The sequence below is a fragment of the Anabrus simplex genome, chromosome 1, assembly GCF_040414725.1.
Source record: "Anabrus simplex isolate iqAnaSimp1 chromosome 1, ASM4041472v1, whole genome shotgun sequence".
NCBI lineage: Eukaryota > Metazoa > Arthropoda > Insecta > Orthoptera > Tettigoniidae > Anabrus > Anabrus simplex.
The window spans coordinates 1,319,371,111-1,319,396,219 of record NC_090265.1 but is presented as its reverse complement, the minus strand read 5'-3'; the positions used below and the strand labels follow the sequence as shown (position 1 = coordinate 1,319,396,219).

The 25,109-nt window shown below is 37.1% G+C and overlaps 1 protein-coding gene across 1 annotated transcript in view; it reads left to right on the top strand.

Annotated features, from left to right (window-relative positions):
• LOC136858300 (unconventional myosin-VI) overlaps positions 1-25,109 on the top strand; it is a 384,418-nt gene that overhangs the window by 66,737 nt on the left and 292,572 nt on the right. Inside the window, exons 4-5 of the mRNA XM_067137739.2 lie at positions 1,252-1,381; positions 21,144-21,308. Coding sequence (XP_066993840.2) covers positions 1,252-1,381; positions 21,144-21,308 — 295 coding nt within the window. The remainder of the gene's footprint in view (positions 1-1,251; positions 1,382-21,143; positions 21,309-25,109) is intronic.

Here is a 25,109-nt window from a genome sequence, read left to right as displayed (position 1 = left end):
AAGGGGTCTTTGCCACTCTACAAGATTTTAAATTTATTTTTCTTTTAAATTTATTTTCATCTGTACTGCCCCAAGAAAAAGTCTTTTCAACATTTTACAAACCAAAATTAATGACATAAGATATTGTGCTGTTAAGCTTGATGAATTCAAGAGATTTCTGAATGATAAATGTGATAAATTTGTCTTGTTTTTGAAGCAGTGCACATATGAACATTCATCAGTTTCATCAAATGAAAATTAAGTTAGAGTTAAAAGGCAGAGAATTGGTGACATGGAAATCAACAAAAAGAAACCATACTGCAGATGTATTGTGAAGTACTTGACACAATGGTTGGACATAAAACCAACCATTTTTCTGAGCTTATAAATAGGTTGGAATTTCTTGCTCTTTTGGAGACTTGTTTGAAACGTCTCTGGTTAAATCATATGGTAGCTACTTCAGTGTCTTGGTACTCAAAACTGAGTTGTCAGCCATCTATGCATCAGCAGAATTTAAGAACTCTTGCATAGTATATAAATATTTAACATGTTCAAGACTAAATGTGGCACTACCTGAACTAACTAAACTTTGTTCTTTAATTTTGACTATTCCTGCTACTGCTGCCTCTTTCAGACAACCTTTCTTGACTATGAAATGGACAAAATCTTATTTAAGAAGTATGCAAACGATTATCAAAAATGTAAATAATTTCCATTGAGAAGAACCTCTTGAAAAGTTATAGGAAGAATCCAGGGTTCCACAATTCTGTTATAGACATAGAGCTTTGTTACAAGATGTAATATCTTCAGTGTACAGGGAGGAGTGATTTGTGTAAGTTTAAAAATGCATGCTTCAAGTAAACCTTTAATACTCATAGATTGTTTTTATCCATTTTTCCACAAAGTAGAGTGTTGATAAGGGTTATGTGCCGCCACTGCTTCCAAGTTAATATCTGATAAATAGTGATTACTTGCTACAGTCACGTTCCATTGTGTGTCATTTCCTACATAACTGATCATCTTATCAAATAATTCTACATCAACACCGGAGCCACCCCTTCCAGGTCTGTGCATAAGGTACCTTACAAATTCTTCTTCCACCAAAATGAATACACCCCCTACCATTGAATCTATCTTGTCTGTATGAGAAACAATCCAGTTCCTGGAGAAATTTTCTGTATTAAACAAGAGTAACCAGTATTTCATGAATTAATGAACCTGGTGTATTTATAAGCATTTTATTAAAGCCTGTATGCATTTGTTATGTTACAGACATATGTGGCCAACATCCTTCTTGTGGTGAATCCATTTTCTGACATTCCTGATCTTTACTCACAGGAGACACTCATTAAGTATCAAGGAAAGTCTTTGGGAGTTCTGCCACCTCATGTATTTGCCATTGGTAAGTTAACAGTTAGTATCATAACATTACCAATTGAGTGTAAATGGTCTACATTCTATTTCTCACCGACTATTAGATGATGTACAAATGTTATGGAAACTTGCCAGTTAGCTAGCCCAGTAGCACACCTCCAAGTTAATGTGAACTGGCTGATTATGAAATATACAGTAATACTCTCTTTATAAATCAGAACTAATGCCAGTCACCTTCACTTTGACTAGGGGCTGTTTATTATCTACTGTTGTCAGGTGAATAACTTGCATTAAGTTTCAGTCGGTTAATACACTATTTATCATATGGAATCACCTTGGGATAACATGTTAACTTAGAGCTGGTGAAGCGCTGTACAATTTGTAAACCTGCACAGCTGCATGCCTATCCTAACACAGTTTGCAGGCTACAAGGGTAGTGTTGGTCAGTGCAAGGAGAAAGTGTGAGAGAACAAGAAAGAGAGGGCTCATCTCTGATGGAGATAAGCTGCATGTTCATTTATAACCACATACCAGCACTCCTGCCACTCTTAAAATCTGGCAGTACCGGGAATCAAAACCTTGCCTCTGAGGACCGCACCTAATAGCACTAATTGGTACCCTACAGAGACGGGCAGAATATAGCTGACAGAAATCTATGTTATGTTCTGTCCCATGGCATAAGGAAATATTTATTTTAAAATATGATATGTAATAAATCGTGATTGTGAAATAGTATTGCAGACAAAAATTTCTTAAACTGCTTACACTTCCTTGTGACCTAGTCGTTGTGACCTAGTCGTTGTGACCTCTGTAATGTAATGGTTAGTGCTATCAGCTTCCGTCTTTGAGGGGCCTCAGTTTGATTCCCAGTATTGTCAGAGATTTAAGCATGGCAGGAGAGCTGGTTTGTGGTTAAAAAGTTATATGGAGCTCACCTCCATTGGACTGCACCACCCACATACAAAGACACAGATCTACATTTACAATCAGTTATTTTTACTTGATAATAATGTTATTTTTAATTTGGGGAAAACGTTACAAAAGTTAAGTAATCTTTTAGTAATTGATATCTTTTTTGAGTAATTATTTTAATTGGTCTGTATTCTTCTATTTTAGCAAGCACAATATGATAAATTCTACCACACAGAAGGTTAGGAAATTTTAAACAACCTACCACAGTTCTATTAGCTGAGTAATTTTGCATTTGCTTTTTCACCTTTAGCACTAATCTTTGCAGAATTGGCGAATACACCACATAAATTAATTTTAAGGTATTAGCTAAAACCTTCTTTGTCATGTTGCATGTGGCCTTCATAGAGGCCTGCTGCCTGAAAAGAGCTGATAGTGCTTACACTTATTTGTCTATCGAGTTGAAGCCCTATAGGCGAATTGTGAGTCTGTGAGGATGGGACCTTACCTAAGATGATTTATAATGATGAAGACGGCACAAATACTCAACCTCTAAGCCAGAGGAATTACACAATGAAAGTTAAAATCCTTGACCCAGCCGGGAATCAAACCCGCAAACTCTTGGACAAAAAGCCAATATGATAACCATTTAGCCTCGGAGCCAGACAAACATTTAGTCAAATGTTAATATAGAAGCTTGCAAAGTCCAAGGATGACATCTAATGGTAAAGATGGTACAAAAATCCAAATCCCGAGCCAGAGGAATTAATCATTGAAGGTTAGCATTCAGTCTGCAAACCACAGTAAATTAAGTAAGCACCTCCATAATCCTCTATTTGCAACTAGCTCTGTAGCCTTGTTTAGTTCCACCCCCCCTCCACCATGACACTACAACCCTTGAAGGGCCTTGGCCTACAAAGCGACAGCTGCTCAGCCCGAAGGCTTGCAGATTACGAGGTGTCGTGTGGTCAGCACTACGAATCCTCTCGGCCGTTATTCTTGGCTTTCTAGACCAGGGCCACTATCTCACTGTCAGATAGCTCCTCAATTCTAATCACATAGGCTGAGTGGACCTCAAACCAGCTCTCAGGTCCGGGTAAAAATCCCTGACCTGGCTGGGAATTGAACCCGGGAACTCCGGGTAAGAGACAGGTACGATACCCCTATACCACGGGGCCGACTTAGTTCCACACCTCTTAACATTAAATCATTAAAAGCTGAGTCTAACTATCAGCACCTAGGTCCCAATGTATTTCTCTTACCCACCATGACCAAGTCCATCATAGTCCTAGGTAAATTTGTCCTCCTCCATTCGCCACATATGACTCCACCACCGAAGTTTATTTATGTGTGCAGCTTCATCAATTGAGTTTATTCCTAACTTAGCCTTCATCTCCTCATTGCAAGTACCTTTCTGCCATTATTTCCATCTCTTTGTAGCAGCAATAATTCTTGCTACTTTCATGTCTCTTCCTTCTAACTTATGAACAATGCAGCAGTGACTGGGGCTTAAATTTAACAATTATAAAAAGCAAAACAACATTTGGAACATGAAATGCAATTTAGCATCATTAAAACCATATCATAAAATCAAAATTAAACAAGGTAAAATACACGGAAACTAACGGCACTATGTGGACAGCGGAAGGAACCCTATGAGGTTGTGGATCAAAGAACTTTTGTGGCCGAAGCTTCGACCAAAGAATAATTTAGTTAATACCTACTTATAGTAAATTCTTATTTATTATAAAAACATCAAAAATGAAATAAGGAACACTACCAGTAACGTAAACACAAAATAGAAAAACAAACCCTTGTATAATTAAGTTGCAGTCTTGCAATCTTGCCAGTACTAATCTTCATGGAAAATACCTTTAATGTGAAGTGACCACCTTCACCAAAGAAATAAAATACAAGGTCATAGGAAAACATGTTAAAATGAATCAGAATTACTGAGGTCAAGCTTAATAAAAAAATAAATTTAAGTTACAAACTGTTAGAAACTGTTAGTTTCATTAGGAAATTTAAGATTTGCTTACCCCAAGAGAAGACAAGATCTCCAATGGAGCACAGAGCTCTTGGACAACACATCTGCTCTACTTGATGCTGAAGACAGAATTCAGACACTCTGCGACGCGCTTCCTGAAGGAAGCCCATGCTGGATGGTGTAACCGGAAATTCCACAGCAAAATGAGTGACCAATGACTGCACAGGAGTTACCTTTCAATTTATTTAAACCAATCAAATTCAAATGTTTAATTGGATGCTTGTTAGGAAACCTCTCAAAGTTTGTATCTTGTGCAGGTCCCAGAAAAGTCGGCACGTGCAGTACAAATTTAGACAATAAAATTTAATACAATTTTAAACGATCTTAAATTGACTTGAACTAGGTCAAATATATATACTCTCGTAGCACACGTCACACCCTCCCTCACTTAAAATTGAGCCAGAGCTCAATAAAAAAAATTAAATTTTGGTGAGGAAGGAGTACATGACACAACACTGACATCTTGATGCCGTTCTCAACTGGAACGTCCATTTATGCATCAAAACCTTCCATCTTGACCTCTGGTTTTGCTGACACTGATGTAGAGCCGTTGAGTCCGACCATATGCCAACACCACCTAGCACTGCCCTACAGTACAACCATGGAACAGCTCAGCTCACCTATCTAGTGAACTAACTGGAAACTGAGACTGATGTTTCGTCCAGGATGGCGCAGTAAGTGCAGTAAGCTAGAACATAACACACAACCAGCAGAAGAAAGTCTCCACACAAGAACAGCACCCAAAAAAGGTTTGGAAGACGAAGAAGCAACGTTATGAATGAGACTTGAAGAGAGTTCACTTAATAATTCTTGCTACTAAAATACAACAGTAGCGTTTTTCTTAAAAACTTAAAATTGATAGAACTAGAAGTAACTAGTTTAATACATGTCCAAGAAGACAAACTTTACTGATATCTAGCTCTACAGAGCTACCATGCCCTTCTCTCACTGAGGAGTCCACCAATCTCTGGGGTAAGCAAAATTTAGAAAAGAAAACGAACCAAAATTTTAGGAATAAAATTCAAGAGTTTACCCGTTGACCCTTATTACAATTTAAGTGAACCTACATTTTAAAGAAAACAATAGCAAACTTTACATAACCTAAAATTTAAAGAAAGAAATTCATTTACAAAGAAGCATATACCAGTGGGGATATTGTACAAACACATTACGATTCACAAAAGTACCTTTACACACAATTTACTTCCAAACAGTTTGAGCACAGCAGATATGAGAGGTCAGCACAAAAGAGAAAATATCCTCCAGGTAAATCAAATTACACAAACTGGACCTTCATTACCAACTGAAGTATTACACACATGAAAACTTACAATTTTAGGAAAAATTAATATACTAGACCATATCCTCATTAAACATTCAAAATTAACTGGAAGTTACGAACCTAAGGTACATTCTTAATTTTTTTAAAAAGGAATGGGAGGTTAAATTTTTAATGTTGCAAGCGAATCCAAACTAGGGTGATAATTACACTTTATTGCATTAGCTTGCAACATTGCTCGCATGACCCTTCAAAGGACAAGTTACAGAATGGAGGTTAGTGAGTCACTATCCACTTCATCATGAGATCATGTACATTTATAATTTAGTACTGATAAAAGTCATATTACATATCACATGTTATCATGTCAAACAAGAAAATACAACTTAAGCCTGAATACTGAATAAAGATTACATTAAATTAACAGTCAAGAGGCATATTAACATAAAAATAGTACAAGAGTGCACATACGAAAATCCGACTCACTGATACAGAATATAAAAGGCACAAATAACACCTTCATACCAAGAAATATCTGGTCAGTACCAACAGAAGAAAAAGGCAAAACATAACCTTCAATACTATTTGACTTCATCACACTACATGAGACTACACTTTAGGACCAGTATCGTACTCCCAGGAGGGTGATAAACCCTTAGCACCTTAAGTCCTAAGCCTCAATTCACTTGCCTTCCCAAGGCACCCAGGGAAAATACAAATGACATCACCATACTTACATGTTTACAAAAATATTGATGGACAGAATATTGCAAGGTTTGGTACTAAATTAAAAATTCCTTACTCAGCCTATAAGACTCCATAATCTAGCAAACTGAGTAAATTAATTTAGAAGACACAGCAATTCCAAAACTGATGAAATGAAAATAAGAACCATGAAAATTAAAATAAAGACAGAGTAGTTAAACTGCATGACCGAGGTGGTAAAGGCATGTTCTTTTCACCTGGAAGGACGTGGGTTTGATTCCCCGTCAGGAAGTCGAAAAATTTAAGGAACTAAATTTCCACTTCCGAAGGTGCATATGGTCCTGAGGTTCACTCAGCCTACACCGAAAAAGAGTACCGGGTTAATTCCTGGGGGCAAAGGCGGCCGGACATAGAGCTAACCATTCTACCCCATAAAGTGCCGAGGTTATGAATAGTGGAAGCCTTTACCTTCCATCGCTCCAAGGGCCTTCTTGGCCTGTATGCAGATGACTTTGCTTTGCTTTTTTTTTTAAGTTAAGGATTATTAATTAAAAATATTTTATTGAACCATAACACATGTAAGTTTACCACAAAATTTTATGATGAATTTAGAGTAACTATGAAGAACAAATCTTAATGACCCTGCAATGTAAATGAAATAAACATCTCAGGGTAATTATAAAGAAACCAAACTTTTGAAGAAAACTCTCTGAGCATAAATTCACAATAATAAATGGACAATATCCTATGTCTGACCATCTAATACCAAGAAAAATGCAAAGGAATCTTTTATTAGATGAATGGCAGACTTCAAATACTTGTCATGAGCACAGGTGCACAACCATAACCCGTCAAATTTGCTATTATGGCCTCAGCATTACCTGGTCCAATAATAAGGTGAGCATCATTTCACCATATGAGACTGTCCCAAGTCCTCATAGACACGCTTCCTACCACATATAGGAATACATGGGATAAAATAAAATGTAAATGACAAAGAAATGGAAAATTGCATGATTGGAAAGCTCAACAGATGAACTAGGAAGATTTTAGGACAGATTAAGAGACCACACAATCTTCTATCTGTTTAACAATTTAGCAATTAACTAAGATTGCCCTAAGTAAGCGCATACTTACTCAGAATTGAACCAAGGTACAGTAGAAGACTGAAATACAATACAACACATGTAATGTTACAATGTTGATGACCAGAAATTTAGACATAACTCTGAACCAAAACGTGACGATACAGAAAATGTTAAATGAACGTACACCAGTACGAGCAATAATGCCCAGTGAACTGTACTTGCACAGCAGGTGACTAGAAACAAAATTGGAAATTCGCAAAATAATTTACCGAAACACCCAATTTATAAAACAGAATAAACATTCAAAAAACGTTGTTGAAAGAATTACGAAGATTAACCTACAATTTGTTACCCAAAATTTACCAAAACAGATTAACAAAATCCAGTGAAACTCCATGCTGAAGACTTACTAACATGTACATGATAACCAGTACGACAATCAAATTTTAAATTATGTAATATGGAAGCAGAATAAGAAGAATACGACATGAGATAATTTTAGAGATGGAATAGTGCACGCAAACTCTTAGTAGGTCAAGCACTGTGCTGTCTTCAACAGCTACATACATCAGCTGTTAGAAAGATAACAAGCGTGAAGTCACACGGCGAAGTACGCAATTTAGCACAATTCAATGACATAGCCTAAAGCAACAGGTGATTATGCAGACATTACAACTGAAACACATGGATCAAGAAAACTTTAAATTAATAACACATACATACATATCCCAAGTCGTTCCATCTATACGATGGGTTGGCGAATGAAGCCCCTCCACCAACTTCTGTCTTTGTACTTTTCTCCTTCTTCAGTGTTGTCCCAGTCCCCTCCTCATTGCTGAATGTCATTTTTCACCATGTCTGTATATCACATTCTTGGGCATCCTCTTGGTCTTGAATATTTTAACTGCAGATCATATATTTTTCTGGGTATGTGATCAGGATCCATCCTTCGCATGTGACCATACCATTTGAGTCTACGCAGAGTTATGTTATCCTGCATTCTGCCAACCTGAGCCATGTCCCTGATGTTCTCGTTATGAATTTTATCTCTTCTTTTTTGCCAACCATCACTCGGATGAATCTCATTTCAGCTGCCTGAATCCTTGTTTCATCCTTTTTCCTCAGGGTCCAGGTCTCACTCCCATATGTCATAACTGGCATGTAATAAGTCAGATAAATTGCTCACTTGCATTTTAATGGTACTTTTGGGCTCCATATTAGGTCTCGGACAACTCTATAGAATGTTCCTCCAGCTTGAATCCTGCTGGTAAGTTTCTCTTCAATGGAGCCTGTTGCTGATACGACGCTTCCTAGATATTTGAATTTGTTGGACATCTTGAGTTGTTTACCCTCTACTTCAATGTAACCTTCATGTTGACCATTTCTCTGCATAACTACCACTTCACTTTTTTCCTGACTAAATCTTACGTCGCACCCTATAGCTGTTACTGTCCATGCATTGATCTGATCCTGAAGTTTCTCCTTGGAATCTCCCCATATACAGATGTCATCAGCAACTAGCATGACTTTCATTTTGTTGTCACCAACGTTTTGGCATACTTGTTGTTGAATCTCATTCATCACAGTAAATGAAGAGAAGAGGTGACAGAACTCTACCTTGTTTTAGGCCCGTAGCTATTCTAAAGGGTTCCATTATTCCTGATGGTGTTTTGATGTGACTACTGATGTCTTCATATAAATTCTCAATTTGTTTTATTATGCCATTATTGATTCCACTGTTTCTCAGCACTTCCCAGACTTTGTCCCTGCTTACAGCATCAAAGGCCTTTTTGATATCCAGGAAGGCCAGCCAAAGGACCTTATTATGTTCATAATACTCTTCCATTAGCTGACACAGTCCAAATATTAGATCAACTGTTGATCTGCCTTTCCAGAATCCATATTGTTCCTCTGATAACTTTAATTCTGTCAATGGTCTTATTTTCCTTTCTAAAATTCTTTCATACAGCTTTCCCACTTTGAAGTTAATGTAATTCCTCCGTAATTGGAACATTTCTTCCTGTCACCTTTCTTAAAGAGTGGAATGATGATACCTTTAGTTTCCAATCTGCTAGTATCTCCCCATCCTTCCATATCTTGTGAAAAAAATCTATACATCCACTGCTTTCCTGCATCTCTCATAGACCTGATCATTTCACCACACACTTCATCAATGCCTGGAGATTTTCCTGTTTTGATGTACTTCCATACGTATTCTATATCATTCCATGTCAGATTTGTTATAGTGTCTTCCATCCTTCTGTCATTAACTAATCTATCTAATGGAATGTTTGTGATATCATTCACATTTGACAGCTTGTCAAAATAATTCTTCCATTCTTCTTTGATCTCTCTGTCATCTGTAATGAGATACCCTCTATCACTAGTCAGATAATTAGTCTGTTCTTTGTACCTCCTCCTATTCTTCATCATTCCATACAACATTTTTCTGTTGCCATCTACATCTTCATTTAGTTTATCACTCCATTCATTCAACCATTTTTCTCTTTCTGCTCTGATAACCTGTTTAGATTCTTTTTTGCCAACTTACAGAGTTCTTTGTCCTTATCTGTTCGACTTTTGAAATATTTTCTGTAGGCATTGTTCTTGTTAAGGACTGTGTGTCTTGTTTTATCGTTCCACCATGGTGTCTCTTTCCATTTCCTTTTGTCATTTGTTCTTCCACATGTCTCCTCTGTTGTCTTGACCAAGCATTCCTTGAAATTTTTCCATTCCTCTTCAACTGTTCCAGTGTCTGTTTTTGGTATTTGCTGCTGGATTTGTTCTTGATATTCTGTGGCCTTCTCTTTATCCTTCAATTTCCATACCTTTAATTTCTTGTCCTAGATGGTTCTTATTTCCTTCAGCTTTTGAAACCTGAAACAACTAACAAGGAGCCTATGATCACTGTCAAGAGACACACTTGGGATCCCTTTCACATCCAGCAACATTTCTTGTATATGTTTATCTACCATAATATAATCAATTATGGACTCCTGTTACCCATTCCATCCATAACTGGTGATTTTGTGACTTTTCTGTTTGTGATACCAGGTATTACCAATAACTATTTCTCAGACATAAATCTAGGAGTCTGCTTCCCTCAATGTTCCTTGGTCCCCATCCATGTGTGCCCATGATGCTCTCATAACCTTGCCTATCAGACCCTACTTGGGCATTCATGTCACCAATAACAATGGTTCCTTCACCTCTAACTTGCTCTTCCAAGGATTCTTCAAATAGGCCTTTCTCTGAACTATCACAACCTACTTGCAGGGCATAGCACTGAATGATACTAATGTTCTGGGTAGGGTTTAATTTTAAATTGACTTGGATAATTCTGTCAGATTTGAAGTTTATGTCTATTACATGCTGTTTCATTGAATGGTCCATTATAACACTCACTCCATTCTTAGCTGAACTTCCTCCCAACCATTATAGATGGTAACCTTCTCTGAGTTCTTTTGACCCTTGTCCCTTCCACCTGGTTTCGCTCAGTCCTAGTATATTAATATTCCTCATTCTCATTAAATCAACACACTCTTCTATTTTCCCTGTCAAAGTAATGATATTCAGAGTTGCTACTCTGATTGTGGTCGTTGTCTTGTAGATTTTAGTTCTCTTGCTGGATTTTGATGGAGCATTGAGTGATGAGCTGTCATTAATATCAATACCAGGAGAGCTTGCATCCTTATTGGGTTTGTTTAACACTCCGAGACTTCTGTTGGTTTTGAAAGCAATTAAAATTTCTCTCTTCCACTGACTCGCTAGGCCTAATGTTTCAGAGGATTTTCTGTCAGGAGTTGTCTCCCTTAGCCTTTGGCAGTCCCCTGCCTTACTGCAAGGCAACAGCTGATGAGTTTATGTGTCATTTCCTACACAAAGGTCTCATCTAACCTTCTAAGGGAAAACTCTTAGTAGGTCAAGCACTCAGCTGTCTTCAACAGCTACATACATCTGCTGTTAGAAAGATAACAAGCGTGAAGTCACATGGTGAAGTACACAACTTAGCACAATTCAATGACATAGCCTAAAGCAACAGGTGATTATGCAGACGTTACAATCGAAACACGTATTGAAATTCATCACAGAAGACTTTCAGAACACGGCACACGCAATGTGATGATATAGCTTTAAAATATTCACTCGGTTAGCAGAAAGCATACCACAGGTAAAACTTTTTAACATAAATTGACAACAGACTGAAATAAAATGTCATGGACAGTGACTTACCATTACCTCCAATGCTGAGGTAAGTACAGGTTGAAAATAACAAAACACGAATTCCACATCATGGACAGAATGCCAAACACATTCAGATGTATTATACGGTTGTGAACTTTGAGCACGAGCAACCACCATGAAAAAACACAAATAAATATGGATTAGGAATGCACACATGGTAATTACATCTTTTAAAAGGAAATTAACATTAACTAAATTACCCTTTTTGGAATTTCACTTCACAAAAAGCATGCTCTGCTACCAATGTAGCAGCGCTTTGGGCTGAAATTTAACAATTATAAAAGAAAAAAATAACATTTGGAACATTAAATGCAATTTACAATCATTAAAACCATATCATAAAATCAAAATTAAACAAGGCAAAATACATGGAAACTAATGGCACAATGTGGACAGCGGAAAGAACCCTACAAGGTTGTGGATCGAAAAAATTTTGTGGCCGAAATTTGACCAAAGAATAATTTAGCTAATACCTACTTATAGTAAATACTTATTTATTATAAAAACATCAAAAAGGAAATAAGGAACACTACCAGTAACCTAAACACAAAATAGAAAAACAAACCCTTATGTAATTAAGTTGCAGTCTTGCAATCTTGCCAGTACTAATCTTCATGGAAAATATCTTTAATGTAAAGTGACCACCTTCACCAAATAAATAAAATACAAGCTCATAGGAAAACTTGTTAGAATGAATCAGAATTACTGAGGTCAAGCTTAATGAAAAATAAATTTAAGTTACACAACTGTTTGAAAAAGCTTGCCTTATGGCAATGTGAAAATGGATGTAAGATGTCTTTATGCCATCGCAAATTACAATTGATTTCTGATAGAAAAAAATCAAAAATCAAACTCCTGTGACAATGTAACATGAAATAAAATAAAATTAAGTTACATCAGGAAATTTAAGATTTGCTTACCCCAAGAGAAGACAAGATCTCGAATGGAACACAGAGCTCCTGGATAGCACGTCTGCTCTACATGATGCTGAAGACCTAATTCAGACACTCAGCGACGCGCTTCCCGAAGGAAGCCCACGTTGGATGGTGAAACCAGAAATGCCACAGCAAAATGAAGGACCAATGACCGCACAGGAGTTACCTTTTGATTTATTTAAACCAATCAAATTTAAATGCTTAATTGGATGCTTGTTAGGAAACCTCTCGAAGCTTGTATCTTGTGCAAGTCCCAGAAAAATCGGCACGTGCAGTACAGGGTGTCCCACAAATTTAGACGATAAAATTTAATATAATTTTGAATGATCCAAAATTTACTTGAACTAGGTCATATATATATATATATACTCTCATACCACACATCACAAATAAGATATCCTGAGACCATCCAGCTTTCACTCCCAAATATAAAGATGAGATTAATATAATTATACCATCACCCATGTTACCGGTTACCTCCATCGGGCGCATCCCATTGGAATTGGGGAAGCTCGCTGGCTCTGCTGCCAGCAGAGTCAGAGGGTAGTAGGGAAATAAACTACCACCGTGAAAAAAAAAACTGGTCCCTTGCCAGGGTTACGGCAAAGACTGGTAAATGACCAGAAGCCAGAAGCCAGAAAACATCTTGAGGCAACCTCTAGGGCTAACAACCCTAGTTGTAAAAGGATGGGTACCCGTCCAAAGCAAAGTCAAGTCAAAAAGCATGATGGCACAACATTTCAAGAAACATACCCCAGGGAGTAAATCTTCGGATAAATCCCTCGTCGTGAACGCCACGGCGCACGAGTCTCGTTCGGATTCTGGGGGAGAATCGACATCATACAAGAGACGAGTCGGAGCGTCTCGGTGTACCCCGAAGAGTCAAAAACTCAGGCCAAAATCTAAAACCTTTCTAGCAACTTTCAACAAAAATTCACTTACACAAACTGGCAAGCTGAAAACCCTCACCAAAGCTCTTCATGAAAATCAGATATCCATAATGGCCCTACAGGAAACAAGGTACCCAGATGAAGAGATTTTTGAATCCGAAGGCTACCGATTTTTCAAGAGCAAAGCGCAAAGAGGAATCCTCAATGGAGCTGTGATGCTTGGAACCGCGTTCGCTGTTAGAACCAAGATCCTTAAATCGGTTGCAAATTTCGAACCTGTGAATGACAGATTGTCTATACTCACAATTAAATGCGCAAACAAAACCTACGCCCTAGTTAACGCACATGCTCCTACAAACGATAAGAACAAGTCTGATCCAGACGAAGTTGATAATTTCTGGGACCTACTGGATGAAAAATTAAACAAAATCCCCAAACACCATGTCAAGCTTCTTTTGGGTGACTTCAATGCCCAATTAGGTCGTGAACAGAAGTACAAGAAAGTTATAGGAAATTACCCTGCTCACAAAAGAACCAATCCCAACGCCAAAAGACTGGTGCCCATTTGCGAAAATCACAACCTGCAGGTCATGTCGACCCACTTTCGCCATCAACCCAGAAAGCAAATGACTTGGCGTTCTCCCGTCCAAGCTCTCGGAGAATTCCAAATTGATCATGTTGGAATCTTCAGAAGAAACAGCCCTCAGATTATGAATGTCAAGGTAAAGAAAGGCATCAATGTGGCCTCGGATCATTATATGTCTCTTATCAAATTCAAACCAATTCCTGCAAACACAAGGAAGACAACCAAACAGATCACACGCTGCGACAATGATAAACTTCGGCAAAGGGTCGAGGAGTTCCAGGAGAAGGCTAGACCAAATGACTGTGACTTTAACAACGCCAAAAGTCTCCTTGTTGAGGCCGCCAAAGACGTTGCAGAAATCAAGAGAAGCAAAAAGCATGCCTGGTGGAATGGTACCTGCGAATGAGTCCTCCAAGAAAGACTCAATGCGAGGAAACAGTACTACTCTACGAAATCAGAAAATGATTGAGAAACCTACAAAACCCAACATGCCCAAGCAGCTAGGGTGTTCAGAACTGAGAAACGTAAATACGAAAAATCTCTCATTGACAAGATAGAACAAAACTTTAGGAAGAATGAAAGCAGAGAGTACTACAGAGCCTTCAAAAGCAAACTCACTGGCTATAAACCACCATCTCTATGCTTTGAGTGAAAGGACGGCACACTGGCGACGTCAAATGAAGAAAGTTGCAGCATTCTGGCAGATTACTTCAAGAATTTACTTAATTGCTTTAAACCGCAAAGTGCCATTGAGACCAAGGAATCCTTACTCAGGTACTAAGATTCCAGACCACCCGACAGAGATGAAATCAAGCGCCACATTGCCCGTCTCAAAAATAACAAAGCGCCGGGGGAAGACTCAGTAGTAGCAGAACTATGGAAATATGCCCCAGAGGAATCACTTGATATCTTGCAAAAGCAAATAGAAGAAATTTGGAACAAGGAGACCCTACTCGAAGATTGGAAAATAGCTTTGATCCATCCATTACACAAAAAAGGCAGCATGAAGAACATCAACAACTACAGAGGAATATCTTTGCTACCCGTGACTTACAAAATTCTACCACTTGCCATCCTGGAGCGTTTGGAAGCACAAGTCGAACATCAAATAGGTGAATACCAAGGAGGGTTCAGAAAAGGTTGCTCAACAGCTGAACAGATCCAAAATCTCAAACCGATCATCAGATATTGTACACTAAGGTCCAAGCAGTATGTGTCTGTCTTTGTGGACTTTAAGAAAGCGTACGACTCCATTGACCGGGAAGTCCTGCTAAACATCTTAAATGAATTTGGAGTTGATTTGAAACTGCTGGCATTAATTAGAGCCACCCTGACCGATACAAAATCCAAGGTGAAGTTCCACGGATGTCTCTCGCATTCCTTTGACATCAAAACAGGAGTCCGACAAGGTGATGGGCTATCCCCGATACTCTTCAACTGTGTTCTTGAAAAGACCATCAGAACCTGGCGGGTGAGATTACAGGAAACCAACTATTCCATTGAGAATAGGAACCAAATCCAAGGGGATCACAACAGACTGCTTAGCATTTGCTGATGATATTGCTGTTCTCTCAAACGACGTAGAAACCGCTAGAGCTCAAGTTGAAATTTTAAAGGAAATTGCCAAACAAACTGGTTTGCAGATATCGTTTGAGAAAACAGAAGTAATGACTAACATCAAAGAGGCTCCACCAAAACTCCATACAAAATACGGGGACATCACCCGAGTAGACAAATTCAAATACCTAGGTGAGATCATCATGAAAAATGGACTGGACAAAGAAGCACTTCAGGAGTGAGTACGCAAACTGGAAATAGTCTACCAAACATCCCGCACAATCTACAACAAAAAATGCCTTTCCCAAAACACCAAGATAAGTCACTATGAAACAGTTCTGAAGCCAGTAGTTCTATATGCAGCCGAAACCCTGTCTCTAAATGCCAACAAAGGATTCCTTGAAGAACTGGCGAAAAGAGAACGCAAAATTGTGAGAGGAATCTTAGGATCAAAGTACAGAAATGGAATCCATCAAAAGAGATCCAACAAGGAAGTCTACAGCAAAATAGAGAAAATTACCGACACAATCAGAAAAGGACGGGCACGATTTTACGGTCATCTGAAAAGAATGAACAGAAGAAAGTTAACTAAAGAAATCTTTCACTTTTTTGATTCAAACCCCAAAACCACAATTCCCTGGTTTAGAAATACCAAAGAAGACCTGCAAATGCTACATATCTCAGCTGAAGACGCCCTTAACAGAGATCTCTTACGCAAGAAAATATTGGCGAACGGGCTAAACCGAGACGAGCAACCAAAGAGAAGACATGGTGCCCCTTGGACAGAGGAGCGTAAGCAGGCTCACTCACAAAGAATGAGGGAAATTTGGGCTCTAAAGAAGGCCAAGTTCAGTGTCAAATGCAACAAGACTTAACGTGGTCCTTGATGGCCCCAGCAAATTATATATATTATACCATCAACATACCGGTATTGCACCCAACTAACGTGTCCAATACGAGAGTGAAAGAAAACTCAGACTACTCATGATGATCTCTGTAAATTTTAAACTAAAATGGTTTATTAAATAACTAGAATATCTTGGAAAGAGAAAATTACTGTGACATAAATCATTTCATAATAAATTTCATGGGAAATATTGTTTACAATATAATATTCCTTTATCTTCTAGTATGACCATCCACTTGCTTTAAAATTAGCTAACCAACATACAATATCTATTTTGTAACGATTAGTCTCACCTTCTTTCCAACACATATCCACTAATATGTAGATCACTCGAAACAAAACTGTTTTCAACATGACTATTTATCAATTTCCTTATATGATTTTGTATACTAGACCATAACTTATCTGTATATCCTTATAACAATTCCTCATGACTACTTCTGAAATACAATAGAGTTAAACTAATGTATTATTAAGGTCCACCTTTTCAATACAAATTGTACAGATTTTAATTTACATATGTGATTAGGGACTAGTTTCGACCTAATAGTAGGTCATCATCAGCCTAAAGCAAAATTAAAACATAAATACCGAAAAAATTAAACAATGTAAATACACGTAAGGTCTCGTAAATGTACATACCATGTGAGATATTGAGAAAAGAATTATAGAGACGTGCAGCACTATGTTAAAAAAGTAACTCTATGACAGAGATTCATAAAAAGTCCAGTGCGCATTAAAAAGATGTTAAAGATAGGAATCCTTGAGTTGTTGGATAAGGAGATTAGTATATGCTGGCTCCTTAAAGATGCTGTTATCCAACTGAAGAACAACTGATCCGAAGTCACGTTGTTTGTTTGCGATTAAAGTCCAGCGTGCCGTACAGTATTAAAAAGTTGTTAGGGATGGAAATCTTTAAGTTGCAGGTCAAGGAATTCAATATATGCTGTTATACATTCGAAGAACAACTGAGCCAAAGTTACGTCAATTTTCAAGATATTCATAGGCGTAAAAACACATGAATGCTAGAAAGGCTCTTCTGTTTTTTGGAACTTGAAGGAAGGTGATTGTTGCGCGTGGAGGTTTAAGAATCCAGAAATGTTGTAACCGTCCAGGCTTCTCCAGCCCTACTAATTTAATTTAATATCATTTTACGCGATATCATTTGATATCAAGTTTATCCGCCATCGGCAATTATTTGTAATAACATATTTATTCAACGTCAATCATTTGTAATCAAGGCTTTTTGGAATCATATTGTATATATAATAACATCGTTTTAGTATTTAAATTATTATATTATGTAGGATAAGAATTCATTATGTTGTAAATACGGTCAATATGTTGAGACATAGTTGTTTTCATTTCATGTCATGTTTGTGTATACGGAGGGTTATTCTTGAAGCTTGGGATTTTGTGTTAGTCATGGGTTTATTTTATGACCAAGGCTAGTAAACAGCGACCCGCCCGCGAGGCTTGCAAGCTATATCATCGCCACGCCTTCTGGACTTGTCGAGGAAGAAGAGAAGGGGAGTTGATGCTTCGATCTATCGAATCAGATACTTCGTTGTATATGAGTTTTGAGATTGAACTGTTACCAAGAGTGGGGGTGATCCCGGATATATACTGTTTCTCTACACGAGAACGGGACCTTACCTTAGGACTTTAAGACCGTACAACCTTACAGCGAGATACTTAGGGTACTCCATCACTAGTACTTCTACTGTGAACATCTACTTTGAACGACGTGATTTGAGTTTTGAAACAGTGTGTGGTCGCTCCACGACATAGTTATTTTTATACAATGTGTTGTCGCTTCGGTAATGTTATCGGATCTACGAGAAACGAAACAAGCTTATGGCTTGTGTGATATTCAGTAAATATTATGGACGAAGAACTATGTTTAGTTCAAGTCTACGGAATTTGGTACAAGTCTGTACCGTATAAATAGTATAGCTCAGTTGGATTGAGATTTCTACTAATATGGAAAAATTCATATCTCTGAATTTTCTCCTCATACGATCAACGCTGATCAGTTTTTACAAGTATAGGGCCAATGTCTAATTTAAAGACTAGGCAATTAGGGAGTGTTAGTCCAGGTAGCCCATACGACATCAGAGAAGGAAGGAAGGATGTCCATGGAGCAAATTCTACATCGAGAAGAAGAGAACGAGTAACCACGGAAACCAGATGACTTCAACGGAAGCTGCAATTGGTGAGCTTCAGTTAGATAAAGCAAGCAATATTAAATTCAGTAAAGTAAATTATAAATTCCCCCATGCTTTAAGGAACTTTTCCGATTCATCTAATTTTTTTTTGTATAATAAATTCATTTGTATTTTATATTGCGTTAATTTTCTTTCTTAAGCGATACTTAATGGTTAATTATTTAAAATCCTACCCCTGTGATTTAAGTATAAGTCTCTATGCTAGTAAATATAAATTTTGGTTTACAGTTTTATTTAAAACTGTAACCATGGCGCCCAAACATTACATAGAGAAATGGGGAACCATGGAATGTTAATTGTTTCTATTTGCGTGGCAATTTGCGGGCAAGCCACAAGTAGTTTATTTAATATTCATGTGTCCCAAGAAAATAACTTTCATCTCTCCAAGTGTTTTGACGAGGTGGAACAGTTACAATGTGCTACACTATGTTAAAAAAATAGTGATCCGTAAAAAAGTCCAGTGTGCCGTATAAAAGTAAAATGTTGTAAAAGTAATCCTTAAGTTGCTGGTCATGGAAATCGATAAAGGCTGGCTTCTAAGTGATGCTGTTGTTCATTCAGAGATCAATTGAAATTGTAGTAACATTGTCTTCTCAAGATGTTTATAAACTTGATATATATGTGGATGCGAAGTATGATGCTAGAAAAAAGTTCTTCTGTTTCTAGAATCTTGAAGGACAATGGATGTTATGTGAGGCGGATTAACATATATAGAGTTAAATAAAGGTGGATAGAAATTTGCAGTTCAATGTGGACCATACATTTGACTCTGAATAAATGACAGCAAAGAAAGAAAGAAAGAAAGAATTAAATCAGGTAGAAGAAAATTCTTAAATAAAATATGTCATATAGGAAATTACTTCATGTTGTAACAAGGTGAAGAGAGAATTGGGGCTAGGTGAGGTTCAAAGGAAATCTTGAGAAGGAGGGGAAGGAAAAAAGAAGCGAGAGGAAAGGAAACGGAAGGAGAAAAAAGGTGGGGGGGGGGGTGAGAGGTTATTAAGGCGGGGCTGAGGGATGTGAGAATATGGAAGATTGTTTAAGTAAAGTACTGTAAATAGATGAAAAATCATACCTTTAATACTTGATTTTGATTGTCTGAAATGCTGAATGAGCAGGTGAAAAAGAATGTTCGGTTTTTTGGAAATGAAGATTGAAGTTTGGATTAAAATATTGGTCTAGATGTATAAAGCAGTTCTCTGATATGTTAAGGAGGCGTCCTTTATTCATACTTTTGAGAATTTCCATATCATGTTTAATGTCTGTAAATTTATGATTATAATTGTTCATGTGTTGACCAACTGCTGAAAATTTACTTTATTTCAGGACATTGACATGTTCCAAATATCGTATTTTAAAGCTTCTTCCTTTTTGCCCAACATAAGAAAAATTGCAACTGTTGCATTTTACCCTATATACACCAGATTTTGATAAGCAATCAGTTTTATTAATAGATGATGAGTTGTGTAAGATTGTAGCATTATTATTGTTGGTTCTGAAGGAAATTTTAACATCATGTTTTTTAAAAATGTTAGTGACCTTATAAATATCTTTATTGAACATAAAGGTAGAAAATAAAGAAACTTTTGTTTTTTATTTTTTCAGAGTGGTTACAGAATGATGTTTGTATTTATTGATAATACCTTCAATGAAAGAAATATTGTATCCATTGAGTTTAGCAATCATATGGATATTGTTCAATTCTTTCTTACTTTCGGTTATTGGTACAGTAAAGGCCTGATGAACCATACTATTATAAGCTGTTCTTTTATGGATTAGTGGATGAGAGGAATCTTGACAAATAGTGGAAGCTGTTTGGGTAGGTTTTCAGAAAATATTGAATTTTAAGAAATTTGGTTGCCTAATGATGGTCAAGTCTAAATCTGAATATGAACAAAGAATAAATTTTTGTCTTCAAATACTGTTATCCTAATTTTATTACTGTTCCATAAATTATATGAATATTATATTATATATGTAATATAATATCCATAATAGTGTTTGTAAGGTAACCTCACAAGTTGAAAAGACTGTTAAATAAATAAATAAATAAATAAATAAATAAATAAATAAATAAATAAATAAATAAATAAATTAATTAATTAATTAATTAATTAATTAATTAATTAATTAATTAATTAAATACACACTTCCCTTCAAACTTCTTTCTACTCTGATATGTCCTGCATCATCATACTTCATTCAAAGGCATTGTAATACTTTTCTTTTTTGTTTACTTCTACTTCTTCTTTGCGACTATGCAATTTCCATATATCTTTGACAGATTTAGGTAAAAATCTATATCATTCAAAAATTAAAAAGAAATGATCTCCTCTTCATGAATTTTGAACATGTTGCAAGCTTTGACTTGTTCTCACTTTCTATTTGCAATCTATTTCATACATTTGTTACAGCCGACAAAGCTTTTCGAGATATGAAACTTCTAAAGCAGTCTCAATCCATAATAGTGTCTGGAGAGTCTGGTTCTGGCAAGACTGAAACATCTAAACATCTCGTTCGTTACTTCTGTGAGCTGTGGGGGGTGAATGCAGGCCCTATTGAGCAACGGATCCATGAAGGTGAGTCAGTGAGTTAAACTATCGGAATATTTATTGGTAATAATACTCGTATATCCAGATGGAAAGATTTACACACAGATTATTGCTTATCATAATCATCTTCATCATAGAACCCCTCCAGCATGCTAGGTAGAGCAGTGTTGAATGATTCTTTGCCATCGTTGTCTGTCCAGAAATACCTTGTCTTTTACTACTGACTCCCAATTTGCTTCCCTTCCCTCCACATCCTCTCTCAGCTGGTGTAGCCACATCTTCCTAGGTCTTCCCACTGGCCTTCTTCCTTCAACCCTTCTTTCTAAGCATACATGTGGTCTTCTGATTCCAAGCATTCACTTTATAAGTCCATACATACCATGTTAGTCTCAAAGTCCTCAGCTTCTCTTCTATCAAGTCCACTTCTAGTTCCATTCTGATATCATTGTTCCTAACATGGTTCTTACATGTTTTTGGAGGATAGTTCATAGAAACTTCATTTCACATGCTTGCAATTTATTAAATTCTCTCTTTCACCATACATGTTTCTAGACTGTGTGTGAGAATGGACACGTATACAGAGTCACCTTGGTCCTCTTGGGCACTTCATTAACCCAAAATAGATTATTGCTTATTTGTTACTTAAATTATGAAAAATGAGGGAGAGAAAATCTAGAAGGTCACTGCAGATCAAGAAGTTTTGGGGTAGAACTTAAGTACAGTGTGAATGATAAGTGAGTTAGAAGAGAAATTTTCTTAGTGGTATACAAGTAATCTTTAAGTGAATTATAATAGCTAATGCCATCCTGGGCCCAATGTGTGGGAAGCCAGGCTCTGTCTGTCACAAGCCAGAACAAAGTGGGGAGTGATAGGGGAGTAATACCTCTTTAAAAAACCTTAGTCCAGCTGGCCCGGCTGGTAGTACCTTGTGAGGGTCCCTACCAGGGTTACGGTGAAGATAGTTAATGGTTTGAAAGGCGGAAGACGACAACCAAGTCCCAACGGCGGATAAAGCGGATGAACTATCTTCATTTAGCAGCATCTGTTCTTCAGTGAAGCAGCTGCAAAAGGCGTCTGACTCCAGAGGAGCGGCCTATTGTTGAGCTCCAGGGCTTATAACCTTGGTTCTACTACTGGAAAGGAGTTTTCCAACCCATACTGGTTTGAACAACCAAGCATCATGGAATGTCGTCACAAAAAGGACACTACCCCAGGTAGTACCTCGTTGAGTGAATCTACCGCTCCTAAGAGCGCAATCAGGCCTGTGGATTCTGGGGAGCCTGAACCAAGATGCTTTGAGGACATTACTACACATAAAAAATTCAAGATGAAACAGAAATACTACTTTGGGATGCTGAATGTCAATTCACAACTGAACATGGGAAAACATGAAGAATTGACGATGATGATGGACAAACACAACATAACCATCTTAGCCATCCAAGAAACAAGATACCTAGATGAAGACATAATGGACATTGATGGGTATAGGATTTATAAAGGCAAAAGGGCTATGAAAATAGGTAAGAATATGCCTTTACTTGGCACAGCTTTTGTTGTTCATAAGAAGGTTGTCAGTTCAATCGTGGACTTCTTCAGCCCCTCTGAGAGACTTTCCATTCTAATTCTCAGCTGCAGTAACAAAGAATACACACTGACCAATGTACATGCACCGATCAATGCTCTCCTGGATATTGCTACATGATCAATATGTTTCTCTCCACACACATTGCCTGGTGATTGCCAAGTTTTTTGTTTGCTTGGCTTGTGTTTGTAGAATGTTGACATTATCTGAAGATTGAAGGTACGACACAGATTGACAAGTCTTATACCATTTCTATTAGTCATTTTGTGAGCAGAATAGTTTCCAATTGTTGATCTGAATTGTGGTTCTATTCCCAGCTGATCATTAAAGTCACTTATTTTGTATATAAAACACAAGTTCCAGCATTCAATCATTGACACATGGTATACCGATTTGAATTGTTTCACTGAATACTGTACCTTATAATTCTCACTGATTTTATCACTTTATTTAAATAGACCTTCCCTTTCAGACCTGAAAGAAAACTGGAGGTGTGAATGTTTGTTTGTATGCCAAAAACTGACTAAAATGCTTTTAAATACATACATTTATAGTTTATTTTACAAAATAAAACTTAACATCTGAAACAAAGCACCCACACAATTGTGCGTGTCAGGACTTAATTCACTACTTACAACAACAAATAATCAGCTCAGTACATGTGAATATACATATGTACATGATCAAATGTTTTATTTTACAGTGTGGAATGATTTTAAACAATTAAACTCTTTGTTCAAACACAAGTATATATTACATATCTTACACTGAGTATGAGTTTTGCTTTTACAGTACTTTTGGCAGCAGCACCTGGCCATCAGACCTAAAACAAAACTGGAGGTGTGAATTTTTGTTTGCACATCAAAAACATACTAAAATGCTCTTAAATACGTATGTTTATATTTTATAAAATAAAGACTACCATCTGAAAAACTGCACCCACACAATTGTGTGTGTCAGGTCTTAATTCACTACTTACAAAAAAAAAATCAGCTCAGTACATGTGAATATACACCTGTACATGATCAAATGTTCTATTTTACAGTGTGGAACGATGTACCCATGTATGCACGCTATAGAAAGTTCTGGAGAAACATGCATTATCTCAGAAAAGAAGATATACAATAAAAAACAGTGCAGTAACACAATGTGACCAGATATCAGTAACTGATATCAACAGAGCAATAATGCTATTCACTGACTACCATCCCCAGACTGGTGGATATGTAGACAGACCAGACAATTGACAGTGGATACTTGATACTTGACACCGGATACTTTCTCTTGTCCTGCATCTACCTTATATAAGATCACCTCCCCTTTCCAGTTGCTACTGCCTCTGGGGCTTCCATGACATGAATCCGCAGCTGTCCAGTTCCATGAGATCACCGAACTGAGCTTTATATAGGAACTCTTTCACAGACTTGCCACGCCCAAGAGATAAGCTGCTCGACAAAGTGGTATGTTCTGAGCTGTCAGTGGAGAGAAGGCGTGGAATGATATTAGGAGATGCATAAGCTTCAATGGAGTCTTTAAAAGCAGGAAAGATCATAATATGAAGATAAAGTTGGAATTCAAGAGGACAAATTGGGGTGAAAATGTGTACATAGGAAGAGGAATTTGAGATTTGCCATTTTTTACATTAAGGCAATATGCAGACTCTCATTAGATACCACCATGGCATTATTTGATACAAAAATAGTTCCCATCACTAAATATGGAATAGATATTATATGGAAAAAGGTTAGCATCAAGGATTTGATGATGATGATGATAATGCTTGTTGTTTAAAGGGGCCTAACATCTAAGGTCATCAGACCCTAATGGTACGAGATGGGCGACATGATTTTATAATTAAAATTTTAAAAGGTATTCACTGACTTGAGTTTGAAATAAATGGTGATGGATCTAATTTGCAATGCCTTATTTTCTACTAAAATTATGGAAAATGGAGTGATAATGGAATAAGGCATTGCCTGGGAGTACAGATATATATATATAAAATTCATGTTAGAAGTTAAAATAACACATTAAAATATGCAAACACAAACTGAAATAGAGTCAATGGGATAAAAGTGCAGTTAACACAAATACACTAAAACAAAGGACATTATTACACACGATAAAAAGGACCACTATCCCTCATAAAACAGATGCTCGTCATCTTGCAGGATTAGGGAGTGTTAGCCTACAGCGCAGATTGACGAGGTCCACGCAATGAAAGAGAGAGGAAGTTGTTTTAG